The 23102-nt window shown below is 54.5% G+C and overlaps 3 protein-coding genes across 3 annotated transcripts; all 3 read right to left on the bottom strand.

The window, feature by feature from the left end:
* Positions 1–4379: 4379 nt before the first annotated feature.
* MCRIP1 (MAPK regulated corepressor interacting protein 1) lies at positions 4380–6550 on the bottom strand. The gene is made up of 5 exons (XM_056339058.1): positions 6474–6550; positions 6333–6386; positions 6145–6263; positions 5959–6057; positions 4380–5844 (listed from the first exon to the last, which is right to left on the bottom strand). The coding sequence occupies exons 2-5, from the start codon at positions 6338–6340 to the stop codon at positions 5780–5782; spliced, it is 291 nt and encodes a 96-aa protein (XP_056195033.1). The 5' UTR covers positions 6341–6386; positions 6474–6550; the 3' UTR covers positions 4380–5779.
* Positions 6551–6670: 120 nt separating this feature from the next.
* On the bottom strand, positions 6671–8992 carry PPP1R27 (protein phosphatase 1 regulatory subunit 27). The gene is made up of 3 exons (XM_056339072.1): positions 8502–8992; positions 7232–7382; positions 6671–6971 (listed from the first exon to the last, which is right to left on the bottom strand). The coding sequence occupies exons 1-3, from the start codon at positions 8686–8688 to the stop codon at positions 6848–6850; spliced, it is 462 nt and encodes a 153-aa protein (XP_056195047.1). The 5' UTR covers positions 8689–8992; the 3' UTR covers positions 6671–6847.
* A 2440-nt stretch (positions 8993–11432) lies between these two features.
* Positions 11433–20893, bottom strand: P4HB (prolyl 4-hydroxylase subunit beta). Its single transcript, XM_056339045.1, has 11 exons — positions 20683–20893; positions 20166–20372; positions 19240–19373; positions 18883–19020; positions 15851–15955; positions 15440–15565; positions 14794–14994; positions 14012–14132; positions 13613–13794; positions 13077–13163; positions 11433–12496 (listed from the first exon to the last, which is right to left on the bottom strand). Exons 1-11 carry the CDS (start codon positions 20837–20839, stop codon positions 12410–12412), a joined length of 1545 nt encoding a protein of 514 aa, XP_056195020.1. The 5' UTR covers positions 20840–20893; the 3' UTR covers positions 11433–12409.
* Positions 20894–23102: the final 2209 nt, after the last annotated feature.

The raw sequence follows: 23102 nt of genomic DNA, 5'->3' as shown, positions 1-23102 counted from the left end.
ACAATCATCTGGTGTGCAGGGATTAGGCATGTGCATGTCCCCAGCAGGGGACACCCTAGCTGACAGCCAGCCACCCTGCTGTGACCCCCTGCCACCCATGGGCCCTGGGTCAGGACACTGCCTGTCACCCAGAGCAGCCAGCCCTGCCCGGCCCCAAGCAGATGATGAGTCCTGGCTGTCTGGACCTCATGCGCAGCCTGGCACAGGGTATGTGATGAGCGGGGCGAACACTTGGAGCCGTGCCCCAGCAGCCATCGGCAGCCCCATGCAGTAAACAGTAGCGCTGGGCTGCCCACCAAATCCTACCCTGTCCCAGCATCACTTGCACTGTCATGGCTCCAGGCATGCCCACCCACGCAGGATGGCATGAGGGACAGCAGCAGCCACACTGTCTGTCTGGGGGGTGGGTGGTCCCAGACCACTGCGAGGGCGTCAGTGAGGCTGGCCATGGCACCAGGAGGGCATGCCCACAGTGCCGGCCCTGGCTGCTCAGCGCCACACCAAGCACGCAGTAATTTTCCTCTGTTTACTTGACAACTCGCCGCCTGCCCCAGCCGAGTGGGGAGCCGGCATCTGGGGGCCAGTGCTTGCAGGCAGCGAGGACGTGGGACGGAGGGGTCTGGCCACGGGGACGGGAGCTGCGAGGCTGTGGCAGCAGTGCCGTGGGGCAGCGCACTGCTGTGGGGCTGAGCAGGCAAGGAGAGGGGAGCGCAGGGGTCGGGGTCTGCCTGGGCCCCCAGGTGCAGGGACTGGGATGGGGATGGGGACAGGGACAGACCCTGCCCAGAGCCACCGTGCTGGAGCTGGCCAGGGCAGCCCCCACGGAGCTGCTGGCCCCCACGGCCCGCTGCCGTCACTGCGGCCTCCTGAAGTGGTAACGAGCCTAATTGAGGCAAATTGCTAGAGCACGAAGCGGTTTCTGGGAAGGTAAATATGGTCATCGCCCGGCGCCGGGCCCTGCGCCTGTTGCTGCAGTGTTGCCATGGAAACACCCCACTGTCATCTCCCGTGACACCCTGCCGGAGCCAGGCTGGCCCCACAGCATCAAAGGCACCAGACGCCCAGACCCTGCCCAGGAGGGCTGATGTGCAGTGCCAGGGTCCCACATGCACCACAGTGTGATGGGGACCCCTGGCCAGCCTGCAGGGTGTCCCTGTGTCCTCTGTGGCTGTGCCCCACAGCCCCATGGCCCCCTGTCCCCCACACAGCCCCTTGTCGTGCCCTGCCATCCTGCCCGCAGGTTGGGTCTGGCACCCCAAGGGGTCTGTGTTGGTGGCGGCAGATCCCCATCCCCATCCCTGTCCTTGTTGGGGCTGGCCGGGGGTCAGAGCTGGCAGCACCAGGCACAGCCCCAAGCAGGGACGGTGTCTGCCGGTGGGCAGCAGCCTCGTGCAAGCACCAGATGTCTGCCCGTGCCAGGGCCCATTGGAGCACATCCCTGCAGCACCTGCTGCCAGCCTGGCTGCCACCCCGAAGCTGGGGCACTGCCTATGCCACAGGGCTGAGCCTGCAGCCCCTGTGCCCTGGTTGTCCCCTCAGTGCTCCGGCTAGCAGCTCCGACCTGTGGCCAGTGGCTCCCCAGCATATATGGACCCCCCAGGACACACGGGGGTGGAAGAAGCTGTCTGTGCCCCTTGCCCCGGGGACCCTGCTGGGGCCACAGTGAAAACTGGGGCTGGGGGACCCCTTCCTGCTGTGGCCTGTCACTGCCCACGGTGGCCGTCACCTCTGCGTGCACCCTGACAGCACCCTGGGGTGCACAGCCTGCACAATGCGCACACACACGGGCACAGATCTCAGCTGTCTGGTGGGAGCCGCCTGGTCCCAGTGACCGGTGGAATGAAGACGCTGCCACCAGCCCACATGCCCTAGGCAGAGACTCACTGAATCACAGAATGGGTTGGGTTGGAAGGGACATTTAAAGGTCATCCAGTCCAACCCCTGACACAAGCAGGGACATCTTCAACTGGATCAGGTTGCTCAGAGCCCTGTCCAACGTGACCTCGAATGTCTCCAGGGATGGGGCATCTACCACCTCTCTGGGCAGCCTGTGCCAGTGCTGCACCACCCTCAGCACAAAAATTGTTTTTCTTAGAGGTGCCTGGGGGGGGCTGAGGCCAGACTCAGCTGCAGTGCGAGTCCCTGGCTGTGGGGCTAAACCCAAGGCACAGAATGGGGCTGGAGCAATAAATCGCCACCCACTGCCCGACCTGGCCTGCCCGTGGCTGCAGCCAGGCGCCCTGGGGCCACCGCGCCTCACAGGATTACTCCCACTTTATCAAGGGAATTGAGCACCACAAATTGGTCTTCTAAGTAGATTCTGCCTGCTGCCATTCCCTCTTCCCACTGCTTAATTCAATGATACAACACATACCTCTCTTCCTCCCACCATTTAATCTAATGATAAGCACCATATCCGAGTCACAGGGAAAATAATCCCTTGTCGAGTTTGATTTTTATAGGTAAACAGCCTGATTTCTCTGGCCTGCAGCCTCCCCCTCTTGCAGGGGCACCCCACCGCCACCTGACTTCCACACTTGTGCGCCACCTCACAACCCTCACCACTGGTTTGTTATTAGTCTTCATAAAAATTGCCTGTTTATAGAATGATTTTTGTATGACATTTCATTAGAGTTTGAGCTACTGCTTTGTCTCCAGCTTTACAGTGCCCAAGCCAACAGAAAAACAAGGCAGAGGTCGGCGGGGTCGGGCTGCAGGAACCCCGGTACATGCCTTGGGGGGTCGGGAATACTGCTGCAGCTCCCAGGACAGCCCTAGCAGAGATCTGCAGCATGGGTGCAGCCGCAGGGAACAGTGCCGGGTTCTGCAGCAGCTGGCCAACAGCCTGCCTGGCCTGGAGAGGGAGAGGGGCACCGCAGAGCCTGTCCCACACCAGGCTGTGAGCCTGGCCAGGCACAGGCAGAGACGGCTCTGCCCGGCATCGGAGCACTGAGCCAGCCCACTGCAGCTCTACGTGCTGGAGCCCAGGGGCACAACCTGCAGACAAGCTGCTCGGGGGCTGCTGCGGTTCGGCTGTGCCAGCAGCGCAGGGCCAGCTCCCGGCATGTCTGGGCAGCTCTTGCCGATGTGTGCAGCCCCGTCCTGCTCGCCCCCCCCCCCCCCCCCCCCCCCCCCCCGGGCACTGCACCACAGGGGTCCCCCAGCCAGCTGGCTGGGATGGGGCACTTTCCTCCGGCACTGCCGGTCCCACTGGAGCCCCTTCCCATCCCCTCAGGACACACAGCTCCGGATGTGCTCAGGGGTTCAAGCCAGTTCAGCCACACTCATCTGCCATGCTGCTCAGACATGGGGCACACCACGGGGCCCGTCCTGCCGGAAAAGTCGAAGAAGAACGGGAACAGCCAGTGGTAACCATCACCTTTTGCCCCTGCTTCCCCAAGGGCACTCACTTCCCACCAGCCACTGGGAAGTGGGGCCTGGCAGCACCAGGACAAGGGACCGGGCCCAGGGGTGGCTCTGACAGAGTTGGCAGCAACAGGAGCTGAGGCACTGTCCCGTTGTGCCAGAACCAGACGGCACACTGCATGCCCCAGGAATGTTTTGGTGATGGGAGGTAAACAGGGTCGTGGCTAAGTGTAGAGATGCACTTGAGAAGAAATTCTAGCAATGCTAAGTATAGTTTAAATGCCATTAAAGCAGAGGAGGGAAAAGGATACGAGTGTATTAATAGTCTCAACATTTAAATCTTTGGTCCAGCGACAGCTCCTAGGATGCTGGCTCGCAGGAGGGCTGCCAGAGCCCAAGGGCATTGTGCTACCAGGACACAGCGCCAGGCTGCACATGCCTGCGGTGAAATTAAGAGCCCAGAGCAAGTGCAAGATGACTTCTGGGAAAAAAAAAAAAAGAAAGAAAAAAAAAAAAAGAGCAATAAAAGTAAGAGGCAGCTCCTGCTCTCTGTTACTTCTTAGGATTTGGTCAGGCCTGAAAAGGCATGGAAAGCCCTGGACTTTCTTGCCAGGACTGAAATCTAAAATGGAAAACGCAGGGCTTCAACAATAAAATAGGAACGTTTTTGAAGTCTAAAAAAGGGAAGAACAAGGGCCCTGCACCAGCAAGGCAGCAGGTGCACACAGGCCAGCGCCGATGGAGCAGCAGGCACAGGCAGCCAAGGAACCAAGGGGGGAATTGGGCAGGGAACAGCTCGCTGGGACACGGCAGCTGAGACAGCTCTCTCCCGGGCCACTGTAGTGCCATGCACAGCACACCAGCACCATCAGGAGCAGACGGGCAGCATCCTGCATGCTGCTCCACTGCCGGACACAATCCCTGCAGCAAACAGAGAAGGGGTCAGCTGTGCACCTGGCCAAGGCAGCCACAGAGCAGGGGCTGTGACAGGCAGCATCACACAGACGCAGACCCAAAAGGACACCAGTTTTTATTTACAACACTCCTCAAGTGACAGACAACAGGAAAAACAAAAAAAAGGGAACAGTATAGCTCAACGACAAAACAAAGGAAAGGTAATGGCAGCCACAACTCCCCCTGCACCCCTCCCAAAGCCCACTGCACTGGGCAGAGCTCCCAGCAGCCCCCTTCCTGCCAGCTCAGAGCACAGGCAGGCAGGGGGCTACTCCCACCGCTCCCCCACGGTTTTCTGGGGACACAGAGCAGCCCCACAGCCTGCACGGTTGCTCTGCTCAGATGGGTGAGGATGGCACAGTCGTTCTCCCTTGCTCAGAGGCCATGATGCAGAAACCACCCAAGCCTTGCCAGAAGTGAGGGTCCCAAAAAAGCCCCCTGCCCCAATATAAGTTCCACGGACTATGGCAGCCCCCCCTACAGCGATGTTTCTGCCAGCTGTGGAGGCCAGATCTCTTCCAAGGGTGTACAACTGGAAAATGGTGTTAGTATAAACCAGCACAGTGCTGCTCAGCCAAGGATGCCAATGAGCTTCTTTCCACACAGTCAGCAACTGCTACCCCCCACTGCTGCTACCTCCCGTGGAGCTGCCCAAGCACTGAGGCTGGGGGGTGGCTGAATGCAGCCCAGCACCCTCCCCACCACCTCACAGGGCTGCAGCCAATGCTGACACCCTGTCTCTCTCCATGTGCAGGGTGAAAGGAGCAGCTCCACTTCCAGCACCACAGGGACCTGGCCCAATCTAAGCACAAAGAAAATCCAGCCTCGGATACAGACTGAAGAGCTCTGGCAGCATTAGTGAATCCTAAGCACTAGCAGCCCAGGTACAAATTAAGCTCTCCCACAAGGGAGCAAGGAACAGCCAGAGTGTGACCTGCGTGAAGGGTGTTGAACCAGAGCTGCCTGCCTGTCCCAAGGCAAAGGGCAGAACCAACTCTCCTTCCTTCTCCCCTTGGCCCACCCTTGTGCTGCTTGTGGATCCTTGGTGCACAGAAGGGAGTGGAGAACTAGCGCTGCCTCTACTGACAACACAAGCCACCGCTCTGCTCTGCCCTGCTGCACACCAGAGCCCAGGGAGCCCACATACTCAGCGCACCAGGGGCAGAGATGGAAAGAGAATGGGAGATCTGTGAGACCAGTGTGAAGTGGGGAAGGACAGCTTGAGGCCAGACGAAGGTATGAGTGGGGGACTGGAATCCTTTGCAACAGGCTCTGGGCATCCTCAGCAAGCCCCTGAGCATCTTTGATTTCAGGTAGCTTCAGAGCCAGCCCCAAAGCTGACTGGCTCTCCCACAGGCTTTTGGGAGTACAGACCAGAGGAGGAAATCAACACAAAAATCTCAAATTAAATCTGCTTGAGGACCTTAGGAGACTGGCCGATCTGCAGGGAGGACCCGCCTTAGGACTTCTTTGCATCCTGTGTGTTCCTCCTCTTCAGATCACCCAGATCGACAGGTTTAAACGCTACAGGGAAGACAGGAGAGACTTTGGCGGCAGAGGCTGCACAGCAGCACCCTCCCGGCCCCACGGGCTCCCCGGACCGGCGACCCCTGGGGCCGGGTGCCCCCACCCCCTCACCTTTGAGGCTAGGGTTCGGCATCTTCTCCACGTACTCCTCGACGAGGCCACGCTCAGAGCCCATCTGGCTGCGCAGGTCACGCTCCACGCACTGCCAGGCTGCGGGGACACGGTGAGAGCCTGCTCGGCCCAGGTGGCGCCAGCCCCCCGGCTCCCGCCGAGCCCCGCGGCCCCTGACTCGCTCACCCTCATAGATGAAGCGCACGTTCTCCTCGTGGGCCGGCGTGAAGATCTCGCTGCCGGCGCCGGGGGAGCGCGGGCCGCCGCTCCGCTTGCCGTTGTAGACCACGCGGGACACGGGGGAGCTGAAAGCGAAGCGCGGGGCTGAGCCAGGCCCGGGGCCACGGCTGGGCCCGGGGCCGGGCAGGGCTCACCTGGCCATGGCGGCGGGGCAGCGGCGGCGGCGGCGGCGGCTCGACTCGGCGCGGCTGCGGGGAGAAAGGAGAGGGCGGCCAGGCCGGGGCTAGGCCGCGGGCCGCCCCCCGCCCGTCACCATGGCAACGCGCGCCCCTCACCTGGGCCCGGCTCCCGCCTCCGCTCGCCCTCGGGCCGCGACGGAAGCGCCGTAGCGCGCAGGCGCGGCCCCGCCCCAGCGCCACAATGGCCCCGCCCCCGCTGTGCGCCTGGCCCCACGTCACCCGCCGCCCAGCCCCGGCCCCAGGCGCAGCCTCAGCTCCCAGGTCCCCGGCCCCGGCGCAAGGACCGACGGAGGCGGTGTCCCAGATCCTTTAATGGACAAGTACAAAGTGGTTCCCGAGGCGCTGTGCCGAGCGAGTCCCCGCCCGGCCGCCGGCCCAGGCCCAGCCCAGGCCTGGCGCTCAGGCCCGGTGCAGCCCTGCTGCCCCGGCCCGTTGAGGCCCTCGAGACCCGCTCCTCGTCGTGCCCCGCCTCAGTCCATCGTGGTGGCTTGGAAGAGCTCCAACAGGTCCTTGTACTCAGGGTCGATGAGGTCTGAAGGCTTCTCCCCAGCATCAGTAGTAGCCTCCAGGCTGGCCCCAAGGGAGATGAGATACCTGCAGGAGACAGGGAGCTGAGCCAGCAGGGCCACAGCCTGCCAGGCAGCCCCTCTCAGCTCACAGGGCCCTGCAAACCCCACTGCTGGGATGTTCAGGTCCTGTAAGACCCTGGGAGTACCCCATGCACTGCAGGTACTGGGCACCCTCCTAGGAGGTGACACCCGCAGCCTGCTCCAGCCCTGTCACTGCCGGCTGTGGTTCTCTGGGCTCTGCAGTGCTGAGGTGTTTTGTCGCAGCCCAGGCCAGGTGCTCCTTACCTGGCTATGTCAGCATAGCCGTCACTGCAGGCCATGTGCAGGGGTGTCCAGCCATTCTCATCTTTTTGGTGGATGTCAGCACCGTATTTAACCAGGAGCTTGACACAGTCCAAGTTTCCAGTAAGCACAGCTTCATGGAGGGCTGCCATGCCTAGAAAGAAAGGATTTGTTAACCCTGGAAAAGGATTTGTTAGCCCTGGACTCGGGTAGGACTCATAATGCTGAGCTTACCAGTACAGCCCAGGAAAGAAAGGTGCCAGCAAACCCTCATTATCAGGAAGATGAGTTTGGGGAATGAAACAAAGACTGAGGAAGCAAGAGGAGCTGCCACAGGTTTCTGTTCCCCTTCTACAGCATAAATACCCTACTTAAGATGGTGTAGGACCCACCTCCCCACCGGGCCAGACAGGACAGGTTAAGGGAGGAGGAGCTGCCCTCTCCTGCAGAGCTGCCAGCCAGTAACCTGCCTAGAGTCCTGGCCAGGACTTGCATCGGGACACAAGAGGAGTGTCTCCAGGGCCCTGCTCTGTCCAAGTTTTGGAACCTCCTTACAGAGCAAGTAATGAAGCAATCAGTATGGATAGGAGGAAGTGCAGGGTCATTTGAGATTCTATCTCTGTGGCCATGTGACACCAGAAGCTGAAGCCAAGCACAGGAAAGGGACAAAAGTGGGCTCTGCACCAGCCAGTATGGGTCAAGGCATTCCATAAACAGTTGCTAGTGAGTTTGGGTGCAAATATAACAACACCTTCCACACAAACAAACATGCCGCAAGTCCACAGGATCCGGACGTGCAAGAGAGAACAGTGTTTGTGGGAAGTGGACAGAGCAGGAACAAAATGCAGAGCCTTGTTTCTCCCTACTCTTCCCCCAAACCGAGGTGGAAGGCAGGAGTCCAGCTGTCCCATTCAGAGCTCCATGGATCAGCCTGTGCTCACTGCTGCTTTTCTAGGTCCCATCACACTTCAGGTACATTGTTGCCTTGAAATGACCCAGGGGGCAAGCTCCCTCCCTTCCTGCAGCATATGCTGACCACACTGTTGAGGGGAAGATGTTGGCATACTGGCACAGGGCTCTCTTGGACCCTGCTTGGCAATACTGGGGACACTACTCCTCCCTAGGGAGGAAAACAACTGGATTCCAACGCATCAACCTGCTGAAGGTGGCCCACATCCTAGCTTTGGCTGCACAGCTCACTCATCTCCCTCATGGCCCGTCTGAGCTGTGCCACCACACAGATTCCAGCTATGCCAACACTGGCAGCACTCACCAGAAGGGTAGATGGTATCCAGTGTCACCTTCCTGGCACGTATGAATCTGCCCACCTGCTCCAGGTCCCCCTGCCTGATGTGGTCCTGAAAGACGATGTCATTGGGGAAGTGCACAGTGCGTGAGGCTCTCAGTCTCTGGGCGTACCGACTGTACCGGGGCATTGAGACTGTGTAATAGTCCTTCATGCTGATCACAGCCTTCAGACGCTGCAGAGGAAGAGCAGAGGCATGGGGGCTGTAGGAGCAGCTGGAGTTGCTCAGTGCTTGCCCCTGCCACTTGCTGGCCTCAAAGCGTTGCTTTCTCCTCTTCTGCCTGTCAGGTCCCTCCTTGCTACAGAGATGTGATGGCACCCACACCACTGCACTCCCTCTGCGCCTGTGTCTGTGTCCACAGTGGGTGGGAGTCCCTCTCGGTGGCAGGGAAGCAGTGGCCGCCGGGCTCTCCCTACACTCCCATGCCACATGCAGAAGGTGGCACTGGGTGCACGCCGTTCACCCACAGACCGTTGGCCCAGGACTGATCGTTCTCCAGGGGCGTTGCATTATATAGGCTCCTGTGGGCTATTTTGAGGACATGCAGCTCATGCTATTTGCCATGATACTTCGTAATTGAGCTGCCCAAGCCTGCAGCCTCCCACTTTTGGGCAGGAGCTGGTGTCTCATCTTACCATCCACCTGTTGATATTCCCGTCCAAGGGGTCAGATCTACTCTTGCTTTTGCATGGATAGCCCTTCAAAGGAGCCCAAGGGCCTGAAAGCAGAACTTCCCAGCAGTGAGCCCTCTCACACACACAGGCACCAGGGAAAAGACACAAGCACAATCACCCAGCAAGAGGAACCAGCCACTTATGTACCAACCAGCCAGCACAATGCAGACATGTCAGAGCTGTGGTGCCAAATACGTTCAGCGCTAAGTCACTTTCCTGTAGTTGCATCATTCAACCCGAGAGGAGCAGAATGAGCTGTGGTGTCCAGCACAACTGCGAGACAGCATACAGCTAAGCATGGAGAACACCACCAGCATGTCAGATATCATCTGTGCCCTTGCGAGGACAGAGGTGCTGCTGGTGCTCCTGATACCAGTGCAGAACCAGGAGCCTACAATACCTGTCATCCTACTTCAAACGTGGAACCAGCTGCTATGTAAGGGCCGGCTTCTGCAGAACAGCCTCAGAATAGCTGCAGAATAGCACCACCACCAGACAATTCCTGCATTTGTTACTCTCCAGCTGTAGCCATCATAAGGCCTCAAATGGATCATCTACCACAGAGAAATCTTTCAGATCCATCAAGGATGCAAGCAACAACTGCACCTCCATGATTTTTCCCATCAAAATTTGGTCATTTCAGATATGTGATCATATCATGCTCTGTTTTGTGCTGGCAGGGATTGTCCAGGCAAGTGTCAGGAAAAATCCCTGTCCTGCATTAGGAGTCACAGAGATTTAATTCTGCCCCTACTATAGCAGACCCTTGTCCTGAACCCCTTCCAGTTCACTCAGTCAGCCACACACCTGAGAACTGCCTGCACTTGTTTATCTTCTGGCAAACGTATTGATCTTTTTGCTGAACATCTCTGCTCAGGGTTACATCAGACAGAATACCACATGACAGGAGGCTGAGCTATCTGCTGCAAAGACAGAATGCTTTTAGCCTGCTTTCTTGGAACAGCAATTAACTGTGTACACAAGATGACTGATAGAGTCCTGCTCTGCCAGGAGGAGCCTTAGTGTATGAGAGAAGTCCCCCTCCTCTGAGCTGAGCAAGGCAGGTCTTAGACCATACACAGAGAACCACTGCAGAGCTCAGCCTTGTTTACACTTCAACTGGCTACACAAAATGAATCTCTGAGCTGAGTCCTAGCCACTACCTTCCAGGGGAACTCCTTACCAGCAATGCTCTCTTCCTCCCCATCCCAAAATGCAAGGTAGCTCCCACTAATGAGCCCTGACACCAGCCACTAGCGCTGCCTGCTCTGTTTGGGCACAGCAATGCCGGCACACTAAGGACAAGTCCCCTGACTGCCTTCAGACACGTGAGGTCACAGCCTTGGAGGGAGGCATCTTCAAAGACCCTTCTCCACATAACTGCAGGTAACAGACACAAACACAACACAACTGCACTACTGCCTGTGATTAGCAGGCACTGTTTCCCGATCCCATGGTCAGCAATTGCCTGTTCAGCCCCAGCACTGCTGCACAGGTTTGTGTGCACTGGGCCAGGGCTCTGCTCTCAAAGCAACCACAGGAGGAGGCTGGAGCTGCAGACATGTCATGCAGCACTCCTGTGCTACAGACCCAGTGCACCCATGTTCAGTGACAGACACCTATAGCCTCCAGCGTTGCCCTCTAGCTTCACCAGACCACCCCATGTGACATTTATAGCATATTTTCTTACAGAAATATTTTCAGCAGTAAGTGACTGGCTTGGAAATAGCAGTGTAGCTCACTGGATCATGTGAGCCTGACTAGCAGAGCTACAGGCTACCCCAGGTTTCCCTGTAGGCAAATTCCTTGGTTAACTGCTCAAGAGCAATGAGGTCCTCTTGCCCCAAGCCAGCTGGCAAGGGGAGCTACTTATTCCCAGAGCTCAAGCATCTGTCCCCTCACTGCTAATAGAGCTGCTGGTTGTCTGCCTGCACAAGCCAATTTAATCTGGTCAGGACATGGTCATCTTCACATTTTTCCTTTACAGGTTATGCAACACAAAATTTACTCAGGTTAAGGTACCAGAAGCCACCTGCTAAACTCAAAGCATTCAGAAAATATGTTTTCTCTCAAGAAAAGTGGTATTTAATAAAAGTTTGGTGTGTGTTTGTCAGCTTTCTCATTCTGGCAGACTGCCTTGAGAATCACCTTAGAACTCTGGCCTTCTTTTAGGTCAAGTTCAAATTTATCAGTGTAGAATGAATATAAGTTAAACAAACATAATAGTATTAAAATCTCAATTTTATTTGGCCAACAAATTCAGTTCCAATATTATTGTAGCAGAATGCTAAGAACCAGCCTGATGCAGCTCAGGCCTTTGAGGCACTCCCCTGTTCAAGTTCCTCACCAAAACCCAGTAATTGCAAATGTCCTGTTTGATCTGTTCTATCAGGCCCTCCCACACCACCTGCCTGGCCAACCCACTCAAAATAATGTATGGAAAGTGACTGCAAAACAGTCTTGCATTTGATCAAAGGGATGGCAACACAGCTAGGTCTTGGTTTAAACTGGTGAGCCAGTGATCACCTCCACCCTCAGAGCCTGCCACAGCCAGTGCACACAGTACTCCACCCTTCCAGGTGTTTGAAATAGTCATTTCCAAGTGTCTTAAAGCAGAGGGGAAAGGAAACATCTGGCCAGCATGAAAGAAGCACCTTCATATACAGCCTCCACCAGGGTGATGCCTAGGCTTACTGCCTCTTCCCCTGCATATACTGAAGGCTGATTCCAGGGAAGAACAGCAGAGTCCATTAAGGACCCTGCCAGGTGCAGAAATCAACTATGGGCTTTAGTTTTCAAAGAAAAAAGGGGTGGGGAGCTTTCTTGGAAGATCTTAGTGGCAAGGCTCCAGAATGTTGGGCTGTTGAACTCATGCTACCGCTTCACAATCTGCTTCTACCCAGAACAGAATACTTCAAACAAAAGCTGTGTACAAAAAAAGTACATCACAATAAAAAAAAAAGCCCAGCTGGCTGGGCTGGCTACCTAGTGACAGATCCCTTCTCAAAAGGGAAAAGAAAAGAAAAGATCAAGTCAAAGTGTACAGCCACATGAGGGTAAAGTGTTACTTTAAAAGCCAATCCCTGGATTTCCAGTCATTCACCTTCTGCTTTAAATCTTAATGGGTTTCTGACTCACTGGGCTGCATAACAGCAGCCAATTTAGTGTCTGATTTTTTTGGGTGATGTACAGCCTTCTCTTTACAACTCATCCTTCTGGATTTTCTGATCATCGTCATCACCTTCCTCTAGGTCGGTTTCTTCATCTGTCTCCAGGTCCTCCAGATCCTGTATAGGTTAGAGACAGCTACTGGTTTCTGGCACATTAGGCAGGTCCAAAACCAAGCACAGAGCAGTACCACTAATCTGTTTGCTATTCTCTGCTGCCACATTAACAAAACATCCAGAGACTTCTACCAAGAGCTCTTAAGGACATTAAGGATTAGGAACCCCTGGAAGCTGGTACCTGCACCTGCAACACCCTCCACCCCCAGCAGGTGAGGAGCTTCCAACTAGATATAGTGCATATGTAATGTTCCTCACACTGCTTAAGCCCCAGGTGCTGGCCTGTGCAAGTTCAGAGGTTGTAACATTAACAGTTTCCATGCATTTGCATTTAAGCCTCCCAAGAACATTGATTTCACACCTAGCTGAAGTGTTCTCACTAAGAGGAGTTCATTACAGGCCAATAGCCAGCCAGGTGCAACTGAATGGGTCACACTTTGTGGTGTGGGCACTTTTGTTTACCAACAATATCCTTCCCTGCCACATAACCCAGGATCTTAGGACTGAGGGTTCAAGCACAGCATCAGATCTGACTCACACACCATATTCTGAAGGCCCAGAGTACTGCATTCATATTACTCACATCATCTGCTGCTGCCCCATCCTGACCACCACTCTCCAAGAATTTCTTGAAGCCTTCTAGTGTCCTCTCCCCATTATAATCAATTACCTACACAGGAAAAAAAGTATGAAGATAATTGTTATGGGCACCTACAGAACCACAACCCTGGAGAGGAGAATTCTTTCTAAGCAAGAGTTAACATGCCAAGCAAAACGGAATTTGAAAATTCACCTTCACCCATATGAGACGAAGGAAAACAGCTCATCCACTAGACTTCAGAGATCACTGCGAGGGAAGAATAGCCTGCAGATGAGCACACTGTCCTCTGCTATGCTCCCTCTTTTCCCCATTCCCACTTCCCACCCCCACCAAACCCTTTCCTACAGCCCAGCCCCCAAAAAGGGTCTCAGATGTCCTGTAGATTCTATGTGTTCCATCCCTATCAAGTGGAGAGCCCTCCCAAAGACCTTGTCTGAAACAGAACTCCAGCAGGCAGCTTAAGCATTTCCAGTGCTCCCTTGTTATGCAGTTTGTATAAAGGCCAGCTGCCTTCTTACATTTCTGCCAGAGCCTGCAGGGAAGAACTTGAGTGTGGGGAAGCTGTGGATTTTCACTGCCTCTACTTCATTGGCTGTAGAATCCATCTTGGCAATGACAATGTTCTCATGGTCCCTGTAGGTCTCTCCCAGCTTGTCCCAGATAGGAGCCAGCTGCTTACAGTGACCACACCAGGGGGCATCTGTTAATTACAAAAAACACAGCTAGCACCAACAACCTAACAAGTTGCTATCGCTCCCCCTCAGCCCCCACACCAGACAGTTCACACATCTTTTCAACTGAGGCACTACCTTTGCAGTTAGGTTCTGTAAGATGCTTCCTCCCTAATTTTGGTCATGCAGTATTTTGGCACTCCTTTCACACCAGTTACTTAGAATAAGCTGTTGAAAGATACTTACAGAACTCTACAAAGACATTCTTATTCTCATCAAAAGCAACTTCTTCAAAGTTCTTCCCAACTAGAACTTTGACAGGCTGCTTGTCCCAGTCTTCAGGGAGATCTTGACTCATCAGGTGGGGCTGGAGTAACAAGTAAAAATCAGAGAGATTGCTACACAGCTGCTTGGAACATGCATGCAATCACATATCCTGGAAAATCAAAGTTTAACTACCCCCCTCAGTGCCTCAGTCATAGGTTATGAGCAATCAGATGAATCAGTCACTTCCTCTTCTGCTTAAAGTTTCCTTCCAACCCTGACCAAGTAGAAATAACAGGTGCTGTTGTGCAGAGAGAACTGCAATGGAGCTCTGTAGGAAGGAAACTATCACTGACAGTATCCTTCCCACGGGACTGAGTTTAGCTAAATGGTCACTACTGGAGTAAGTTGCACACAGCTACCTCCAGCAGATTAGGGCTGAAAGCTCTTTAAACTGTGCCACACATTCACACTTTTCACAGATTGTTGGCAGGAAGAGCAACTGGATAAACAGCACAGTTACCATAAGCAGCAGGAAGAGCAGGCTCTGACTGCTCAAGGTGCCAGTACACAGCTGTATTTCCCACAGGCTTCGTGCCCCAGTAGTTTTGCATTTTATTTCTCAGCACAAAGCCAGCTAGATATTCCGTAAATTAGTTTAGAGGTTTTTCTCCAGTTAATTCACACAGCTCCCCACAGGGAGGATTTCTTTTTTTAACACTTATTTAGCTAGGTTTACCACCAGCAGCATTTATCTTCATTACCTTGATCTTGCCCTCCAGAAACTTATTACAGAACTCTTTGATCTTGTCTGCTGTGAGGTCATCTGATTCAGGTTTGTATTTTGTCATTTCTTCCTCCAGTGTGATCAGACGTACAGCTGGACATTCTTCTTTCTTGAGGCCAAAAAACTCCAAAATCCTCTGGTTGTCACTGTGGTCACTGTCTATGAAGATGAACAGGATCTTTGGAAGAAAAAGTCAAAGGCAGTATGGTGAAGAAGAGTACCTCTTGGCTATCAATACTTTACACACAGACTTGCACAAGTAGTAGCTGAACTAGCCCCTGTTCCTCTCTCCAAGCCCACCATGAGGGCACCCTGTCAGAGCACACATGCTGGAGCCACAGCAGTTCAAGCAGCATGCACACAGACCTGGCACTGATGTTAAGGCAGAATCAGATTTATATACACACAAAGGAAAGTCAGGAGTTAACTGCCATTCCTTCAACAGCTGTGCAAGCCAGTGTGTAAGCCAGTAAGTGATTCAGTCGCCTATTATCAAGAGACACAGGTAGAGAGAGAGCTAGCTTCAAGTCCTCCTCCTGAGCTGTTAAGTGGATGTAGATACAGTGCTACACTTCTCTGCAGGAGGTGGTCACTCAATTCATCATCCCAGAAATCCTTCTCACCTTTCCTTTGAAGTTTCCAGCTGCACTCTTGAAGTTGTCCAGTTTCTCTTGATAGTCAGACACACTTTTTGGTAGGAACAGCAGAATATGAGTCTTGATCTCTCCTCCAAAGATTTTAGGAGCAGTCTGAGGAGCAGAAAATAAAACTTTATTTTTGGAAAAGAGGTAAATTGGTGCCAAGACCAGCTTGGCTCTGCTATTCTGACTAGACCACAGGAGCCTCCAATACTACAGGACTGCTTTGAACAGCAAGCTTATGCCTCTTTTTCCTTGTGTTCTTCACACTTCTCCATACCCCTAAACTAGTGTCAGCTCCAAGATAGAACATGACCATACAATCTACACTTTAAGCTTTCTTATATCCATACAGCAGCTGCAGGAAGAGGCCTTATCAAGTACCTAAAGACCTACCTGTTCAGTGAACTCTATGACCAGAGGCAAGGCATTAGACTTTATGAAGTTCAGTAAATTATCTTTTGTGAGCTCCCCTTCAAAGTTGTTACGGCCTTCATCAAACTGCAAAAACAGATATTCTTGCATTAGAACACTCCCATACCCCATACAAATATCTCCCAAGAAATAAGATGCATTTGCACCAGCATCACTCCCCCAGTGGATCTCAGTTGCACTTGTTCAGAGCAGACTTCCACCTCTCAACAAGGTCACAAGTTCACATAAAATCTGGATCAAGGCGTTTGTCTTCCTGGCAAGCAAAGCCTTAAATCACCCCCTAGCAGCACAAGGTGAGCGGCAACAGGAGAATCAGCTTAGATCCTGCAATTGTTCTGCACAATCATGAAGCCATTTGTGAAACAGGTCACCAAGGACTTTTAAGAGCTGCCTTACAGCTCTGTAGGAGGCATAAGGCAGACCAGCAAGAAGCTACCAGAGCACCTGCAGCTTTCTGCTCTGCAGGAATTAGCAGTGTTGAGGCAGATGCACACACTTTAACCAGCACTATGAAAGAAGCCTGACAAAGCCCACTATATCCACTGCAAGTAAACAATAATTTACTCAGCAGTGCAGGGTTGTTTCAGTCTCTATTGTTAGAGACAGCAGCACATGTTTAATGCACACATCACACTAGATGTGCCAGATCCCTTTTTATATTAGGGCATCACCTGTATCCCTGACCAGGATTCTTGGAACCCTCTCTGGCAGCCTCAAAAAGGAACAGCTGTAGAGGACCATCAAGGTTAAAGACAGGATGTGCAGGATAACAGCAGTCCCATGGCATGGCAACACTCAAGTTACTGGCAGAAGCAAGTGTGCACTCAGATAACCTTCTGTTACAGGAAGCATACCAGTCTCAGCAGAAAAGCTGAGCAAAACACTTAATACTGGAAATTAAAAGTGTATTGAACATTGCCTTAGCACCTTCAGAACAGTTTTGAGGGTCTTTGCAAGCCTGAAGAACTCACATAAAGAGCAAGATGAGAACTCCTAGCTAACAAACCCTGTCCATTTAGACCCAACTAACTGCAGGAAGCTGAGCCAAACTCCAAACACATAATTGTTGGTAAAATTATCTGGTACTCATGCCCTGGTATTCAGTTACCATTGGTCCTCATTTCCACCTGGGTTTGGAGTGGACATATCTGAAAGTCCACAGCACTACAATGACATTGCATCAAAACAGAGACAACCTTCACAAGCTGAAAGGCATCTCACCTTCCTTATTCCATGTAAAGCAGAGCTCTTCTGCAGCACCCCAGCAGCTCATGAGCTGCCTTTCAGACCAAGGTTCCTCTCACTCCTAACACACCTGACAGAAGCTGCCAGGTACAGAATTGCTTTTCATTCCAGATGTACCCAAGTTGATTATGGAAAATATCTTGAAAACTCCTTTACTGCTAAAGACTGGTCCTGCCACGGCCCTGGTTCTTCCGAAGTGGAGGAAATGTTAACAGAGCTCACAGGACTTAAGGGTTAAAGATAGTTTCAGATCAAATCAATACAAGTCCGTTCTACAGACAGCTAATCATGAGAAAGTGTAGAAGTAACCCAGGGTAATGACTTGTCAGTGCTGGAAGCCCTAGCTGAAACCTAGCCATTTCAAAGCACCCTCATACACGGACCTGCTCGCAGCCCAATGGTACTCCCCACAGCCCCAAAGAGATGGTCAGTTTTAGAGGAGCATTTCTATTTGGACTTCGCTGTTTGCCAAACAACATGAACAAAAGCTGTGAAACCCCCCCCCCCCGCAAACAGCAATTTCAGCCTAGTAGTAGCCATGAATAGAGTATACAGAAAGACTACATAAAGCTACACAGGTGGCAAGAACAAGATACAGGTAGTAAGACAGCCAAGAACAAAATACTGCTCACTTTACCCACCCCAACTTTTCTAGTTGCAAAACCCTAGCATTTTGAACTCATCAGCCAGATAATTTACTTGCACCTTCAGCCATACTGATCTGAGGGACCTCCGACTTAAAATTTAAGTCTACAAGCTTCTAGCGTCATAAAAATAACTACAATTTCAGAGCTGTACTGGGATAAAAATATGCTATTTTAGCTGAACAATGGAAGACTGAAGTAAGAATTCATTCAACTTTTCAGCCTGTCTTGGGTTACATTGGTCAGACCAATGACTGATTATAGATTTATTAAGTATGAACCCAAAGCAGATTTCTGTCCTGCCTCACTGCAGCAGTGTGCAGCACCACCAAGTCTAAGGAACCTCCGCTTGCCTTCTCAAACCTAGAATTTCATCCCTTGGATGAAATGACTTTGATTTTAATAGTAAAAGACACCAGTAAGTTTATTTCTGATTTTGTAGATGGCCAGCATTCCCCTGCACACAATCCAACTGCCTCAGCCGAGTCAGCTGGAACAGCAAATCCTCTTAGTAACTTTGCTGGAATCACTGCACCACAGAACCCACAGCACTAAGACTGAAGAACTCTTGGATGCAGCCAGCAGCTGACTGCAGCAGAGGTCAACTCAACACTGGGTATGTTTAAAAGCAACTTTGCTAAGACAATCAAACACAGAGCATCATGGCAAGCCATCAAGAACTTGGCTACTGTTCTGTTTAAGACCTTTAAAGTCTGGGGAGGGGCACAGGAAGCCTCACAAGTTACAGCCATGAATATTTTAAAGATTGTGCTGAGCATTACTGCACTGCAGCTAGATATTAGAAATGGGGAAGTGAGTGAGGCAACAGTTTGCACCCAGTGTCTTTGGGAGGGCAGCACTGGGCCAGGAGACTGATGAGCCTGCCCTCTGCCGACTGTGGGCCCTGGGGATCCAACACTTCAAAGGGCCTGGAGGCTCCCTCCCCTTCTCCCACCAGGCTCTGAGGCTTGGAAACAATCAGACTGACAGCACAGGATCTCTTGCTGCTTCATCCAGGGCTGCTCTCATTTCACTCTGAGTAATTGAGAGAAAAGGTAAGAAGAGGCAGAAGACTCAAGCATGGTGCTCATGCTTTGCACCAACCTTCTTGAAGAGAACCACGCCATCCTTGCTAAGTTGGTACTTGGTGAAGACATCGACACTGGAGGAAATCCCAAAAGGAATGTCATCCACAGCTTCTGCTGCCAACAAGAACTCTTTTGCAGCCTCTGACATCAAATCCTGAAGAATTAAGAAAGGTGTCTCATGTGGGACACGTCACACTGAAACAAACATCCCAGGGCTTACCAGCCAAAGAACTGGAAGATCAAGTAAGGCAGGACAGCAAGTGTTTCATAACTCATGGAGAGCCTTCCCCAGCTGTCAGGTCCCCATGGGGCAGAAAGCAGGGAAGTCCCTAGACATGTACAAGAGCGTCTCAAACAGAAACATGAACCCTACCTTAAAGAAACCAATCACAACCACTTCACTGGAATCCACTAATGTCTCCGCTGCAGCAGCATCTGTCAGGGTAGTTGCAGCCGGGCCTGTGCGCTTCTTCAGCCAGCTGACAATATCATCTGCTTCTCTGCCAGCTACACCAGAAAGATAAGAACACTGATTCACTTTCACCCTAACTAAGTTTAAGAACACAAAACCCCTAAGCTTTGGGATAGACTGTTCAGCAGCTGGTTGAGAGGTCAGAAATACAGATATCACTTATGCAACTCTCTTACTTTCACTCCTAGTGTAATTAAGCTAATCCCCAATTGTTAAGTCAAGGTACAAGGGGCTCCCAGGAATCCATTCTTCTCTTGCTCCTAGCCCAGGCACATTCTTAAACTTTGACCAGCAATACAGCACTTCTCAAAGATGCTAATATTTCCCCTGCAAATATATCACCTTTTCCTTTCAAAATCAGTTTTCTGGATGTTATTCTCAGCATCCAGCACAACATGGCTTGGTTTAACTGAGTTCTGCTTGTCTTTGTCTTCCTCGCACCTCTATCTCACATCTTGATTTTTCCCTTTTACTCAACTGCCGAAGCATTTTTTCCATTCTGGGTGCTACACAGCTCAAGTGAAGTCAAGCTAAGCAAAAAACGATGCTTGGATTGCTTTGCTTTTCTACACAAAACCAATTCCATCTGCTTTATCTCATTATTAGGAATTTCCCCAGCTTTAGGTGAGAAAGCCTGTTAAAGGCAGAATTGATCCTCACCACCCCAAGTGCAACACCCACCCAGAGCCTGCCTGCTGTAGTGCCACTCCCTGGGTTGCTGTCACAGTGGACCTTGTCCAGCCACAGCAGCACAGGGCCAGGTGCAAGGGCCTGCCGCCACGTCGCTGCCCTCTGCACCCAGGCGCAGGGCCAGCCACCCCGCTCACCTGTGTACTCCTTGGGAGCGGCCTTGTCACCGTTCCTGAAGAACTTGATGGTGGGGTAGCCACGCACGCCGAACTGCTGCGCCAGCTCTGACTCCTCTGTGGCATCCACCTTGGCCAGCCGGATCTCCGAGCCCTCTGCCTTCAGCTTCGCCGCCGCCTTCGCGTATTCAGGGGCCAGTGCTTTGCAGTGCCCGCACCACGGGGCATCTGCGGGACGGGGCATCAGCACCGGCCGGAGTCCCCTCGCTCCCAGGCCCGACGCCCCGGCGGCCCGCCCGGGTGCGCACCGCGAGCAGGCACGGGGCAGGGCCCAGGGAAGCGCCGACCCCCCCGCCCCGGGCAGGCCCCCTCCCGGCCCAGCGCCCCGGCGGCCTTCCCGCCCAGTCCAGCCCAACCCGTGCTCGCACGGCCGCCCCCCCCACCCCGGGGAAGGCTGGTCCCTCAGCACCTCCTGCCGCCCCCGCCCCGGCCCCTCGGTCCTCCCGGAGCCGCCGCCCGCCCGCCCCGCGGCGCTCACAGAACTCGACGAGCAGGTAGCGGTGAGCTGCCAGCGCCTGCTCGAAGGAGGCGGCGCGCAGCACCAGGACGCCGTCCTCCTCCTCGGGGGCGGCGGCGCAGGCGGGCGGCGGCAGGAGCAGGCAGAGCAGCGCCAGGACGGCGCGGATTCCCGCCATGGCTGATGGCGGCGGGACGGAACAGGACGAGGCAGGCGTGCCGTCGCGGCACCACCTCCGCTTATAAACCCGCCTCCCCCGGCCGCCGCCGCGTCCCATTGGCCCAGCCGCGCCGCGCCGCCGCCGCCCACCATTGGCTCAGCCCGCAGCCCCGGCCGCCGCGCGGCTCCTATTCGCCAGAGATCGGGGTACACCCGCCCCCCACCGCCGCGGGTTGGCCGTCGGCCTCGCTCCTCTCCCGCGCGTCGCCATTGGCCTCATTCCGCTCTGCGTCGCCCGCAATTGGTCGGCGCCACCGCCTCACGCGGCCGCCTGCCCTCGAACGTGGCACTCGGGCGGCCCCGACGGGCGGGCAGTGCGCATGAGCGCGGCCAGATGCGCGTGGTGGATTCTGACTGGGCCGCGTCCGCCGCCCTTTGACCCGGCCCGGAAGGGGAAGCGGTTCTTCCGGTGCCTGCGGAGGGAAAGTACACGGGGCACATGACGCTGCGGGACACGTCGCGGCGCGTGAGGCCGCCAGGCGCAGGTCGGGGCCGCCCCGCCTCCACGGGCACCGGCCGGCGCTCAGGGCCGGGCCCGGGCCCAGCCCCACAGCCGCGCGGCGCTGCCCCGTGTATGTGCCCCGGCCCCGCGCCCCCGGCCCGGTCCCAGCCTGGCGTAAAGTACCGGGCAGCCTCACCGCGTTTTGTGCAGCTGCCCCAGAGGTGGAGAGCGGGGGGAGCTCAAGGCGGGTGTTTCGGCCCCACCGGGGGCTCGCGGCACACCCACCCTTTCAGAGAGGCCAGCCATGCGGTGGCGCGCTCGAGGCAGGGCGCGGGTATCACCTCGTCCCCCCAGGATCGAGCAGGAGCCCGTGGCAAGAGGGCTCCCATTCAGAGCATGTGGCTCTATGCAGTGTCTGCTCAGGTACCCACGAGGAGCGAGTCTCGTGACCGTGGCAGGGGGATGTCCCATGGCACAACTCTCCCTGCTTTGCTCTGGCACCTCCTGGTGCAGCGCAAGGGTCGGTGGTCAGGTCCTGGCTGCTCCCAAAGCTGGGCAGGGGAAGGGGTGCCCCTGTGCCCCCGGGCAGAAGACAGCTGGGTTTTGACTGCCTGCAGCTTTGCGCTGCAACGGTGGCGGTGGTGGTGGGGCTGCTGCAGGCACCTCCTGTATGCACAGGCTGCCTGCCGGGTAAGTGCTGGAGCAGGGCCTCACTCCCTCCGGGCTCCCTGGCCACACCCTGCTGATTTTGCCAGCTCAGTGGCTGCCTGCAAGGCACAGCTGCTGCTCTTTGCTCTCTTCACCTTCCCCTTGCGGGGGCTGGCCCTAGGCCAGTGGTGTTCAGAGCGAGGTGCACTGCCAGTTTGCCACAGGTAACCTGGTTGTCCCAAGTGCTATGAGGAGCGGTTGTCCGTTCAGGAGCTTTGGCTACGTGCAGAATCAGGCACCTTACTCAAGCCCAGAAAGTGCCCAGTGAGACTGTAGATGGCAAAGCTGCACTGAGTGAAGCAGCGTGTGTGCAGTGGCCACTGCCCAATTGCCGCTGCCCGGGGCTGCACAGGTGTGTTGGGCTGCCAGGGCGGGGAATCAGCTGCTGGCAGAACAAGATTCTGCGTTCATGCTCGGCCACCTTGAAGCCTGTGTGGTTCCAGAGGTGAGGGAGTGCTTGGGAGCCACAGCCCTGAGCGAGCTGACTTACTGCCCTGCCAGAGGGGCTCGGCAGCGACACACTCCACTGAAAGGGCCAGACCCTGTGCCAGTGCAGCTCCTGCCAGAAAACCCTTGCCTGACATGCTGGCAGAGGCAGGCTGAGCCAGCAGCCAAGGGGAAGTGGCACATCCTGCTGCCAGCAGGTTTCTGAGGCCGAAGGTGGTGAGCTGTCTTGCCACATTGCCACATCTCAGCAGGGGCAGCGGGGCCCAGCATGGTTCTGGGCCACCAGTAGATGTGCTCGGCAACTTTAGCACAGTTGGCAGTGCTTGCTGATGCCTTGCAGCTGCTGCAACTCCCCTCATTTTTGGTGCTGTTTGGGGATCCTGCCTGCCTTCTGGCACCCCACAAACAGAGCACAATTCTCTTGTTTTCTTTAAATATCCCTGTGCTGCGGTGTCTGCCAAAGGAAAGGTCATGAACAGGGCACTGCCTGCCCTCTGTGGTGGCAGCACCTCTCCTCTGGTGTCTTGCTCCCTGCTGGGCCTGTCAGCTGGGGCAGCATTTCACTTGACTTCCATACCTACCAGCTGCCAGTACAAGCAGGTCCAGGCCCACACCCGGGGCTCTG

Source organism: Falco biarmicus, chromosome 1 (assembly GCF_023638135.1).
Source record: "Falco biarmicus isolate bFalBia1 chromosome 1, bFalBia1.pri, whole genome shotgun sequence".
Taxonomy (NCBI): domain Eukaryota; kingdom Metazoa; phylum Chordata; class Aves; order Falconiformes; family Falconidae; genus Falco; species Falco biarmicus.
Note: the sequence above shows the minus strand (reverse complement) of the source record. Positions and strands in the feature narration are given on the sequence as shown.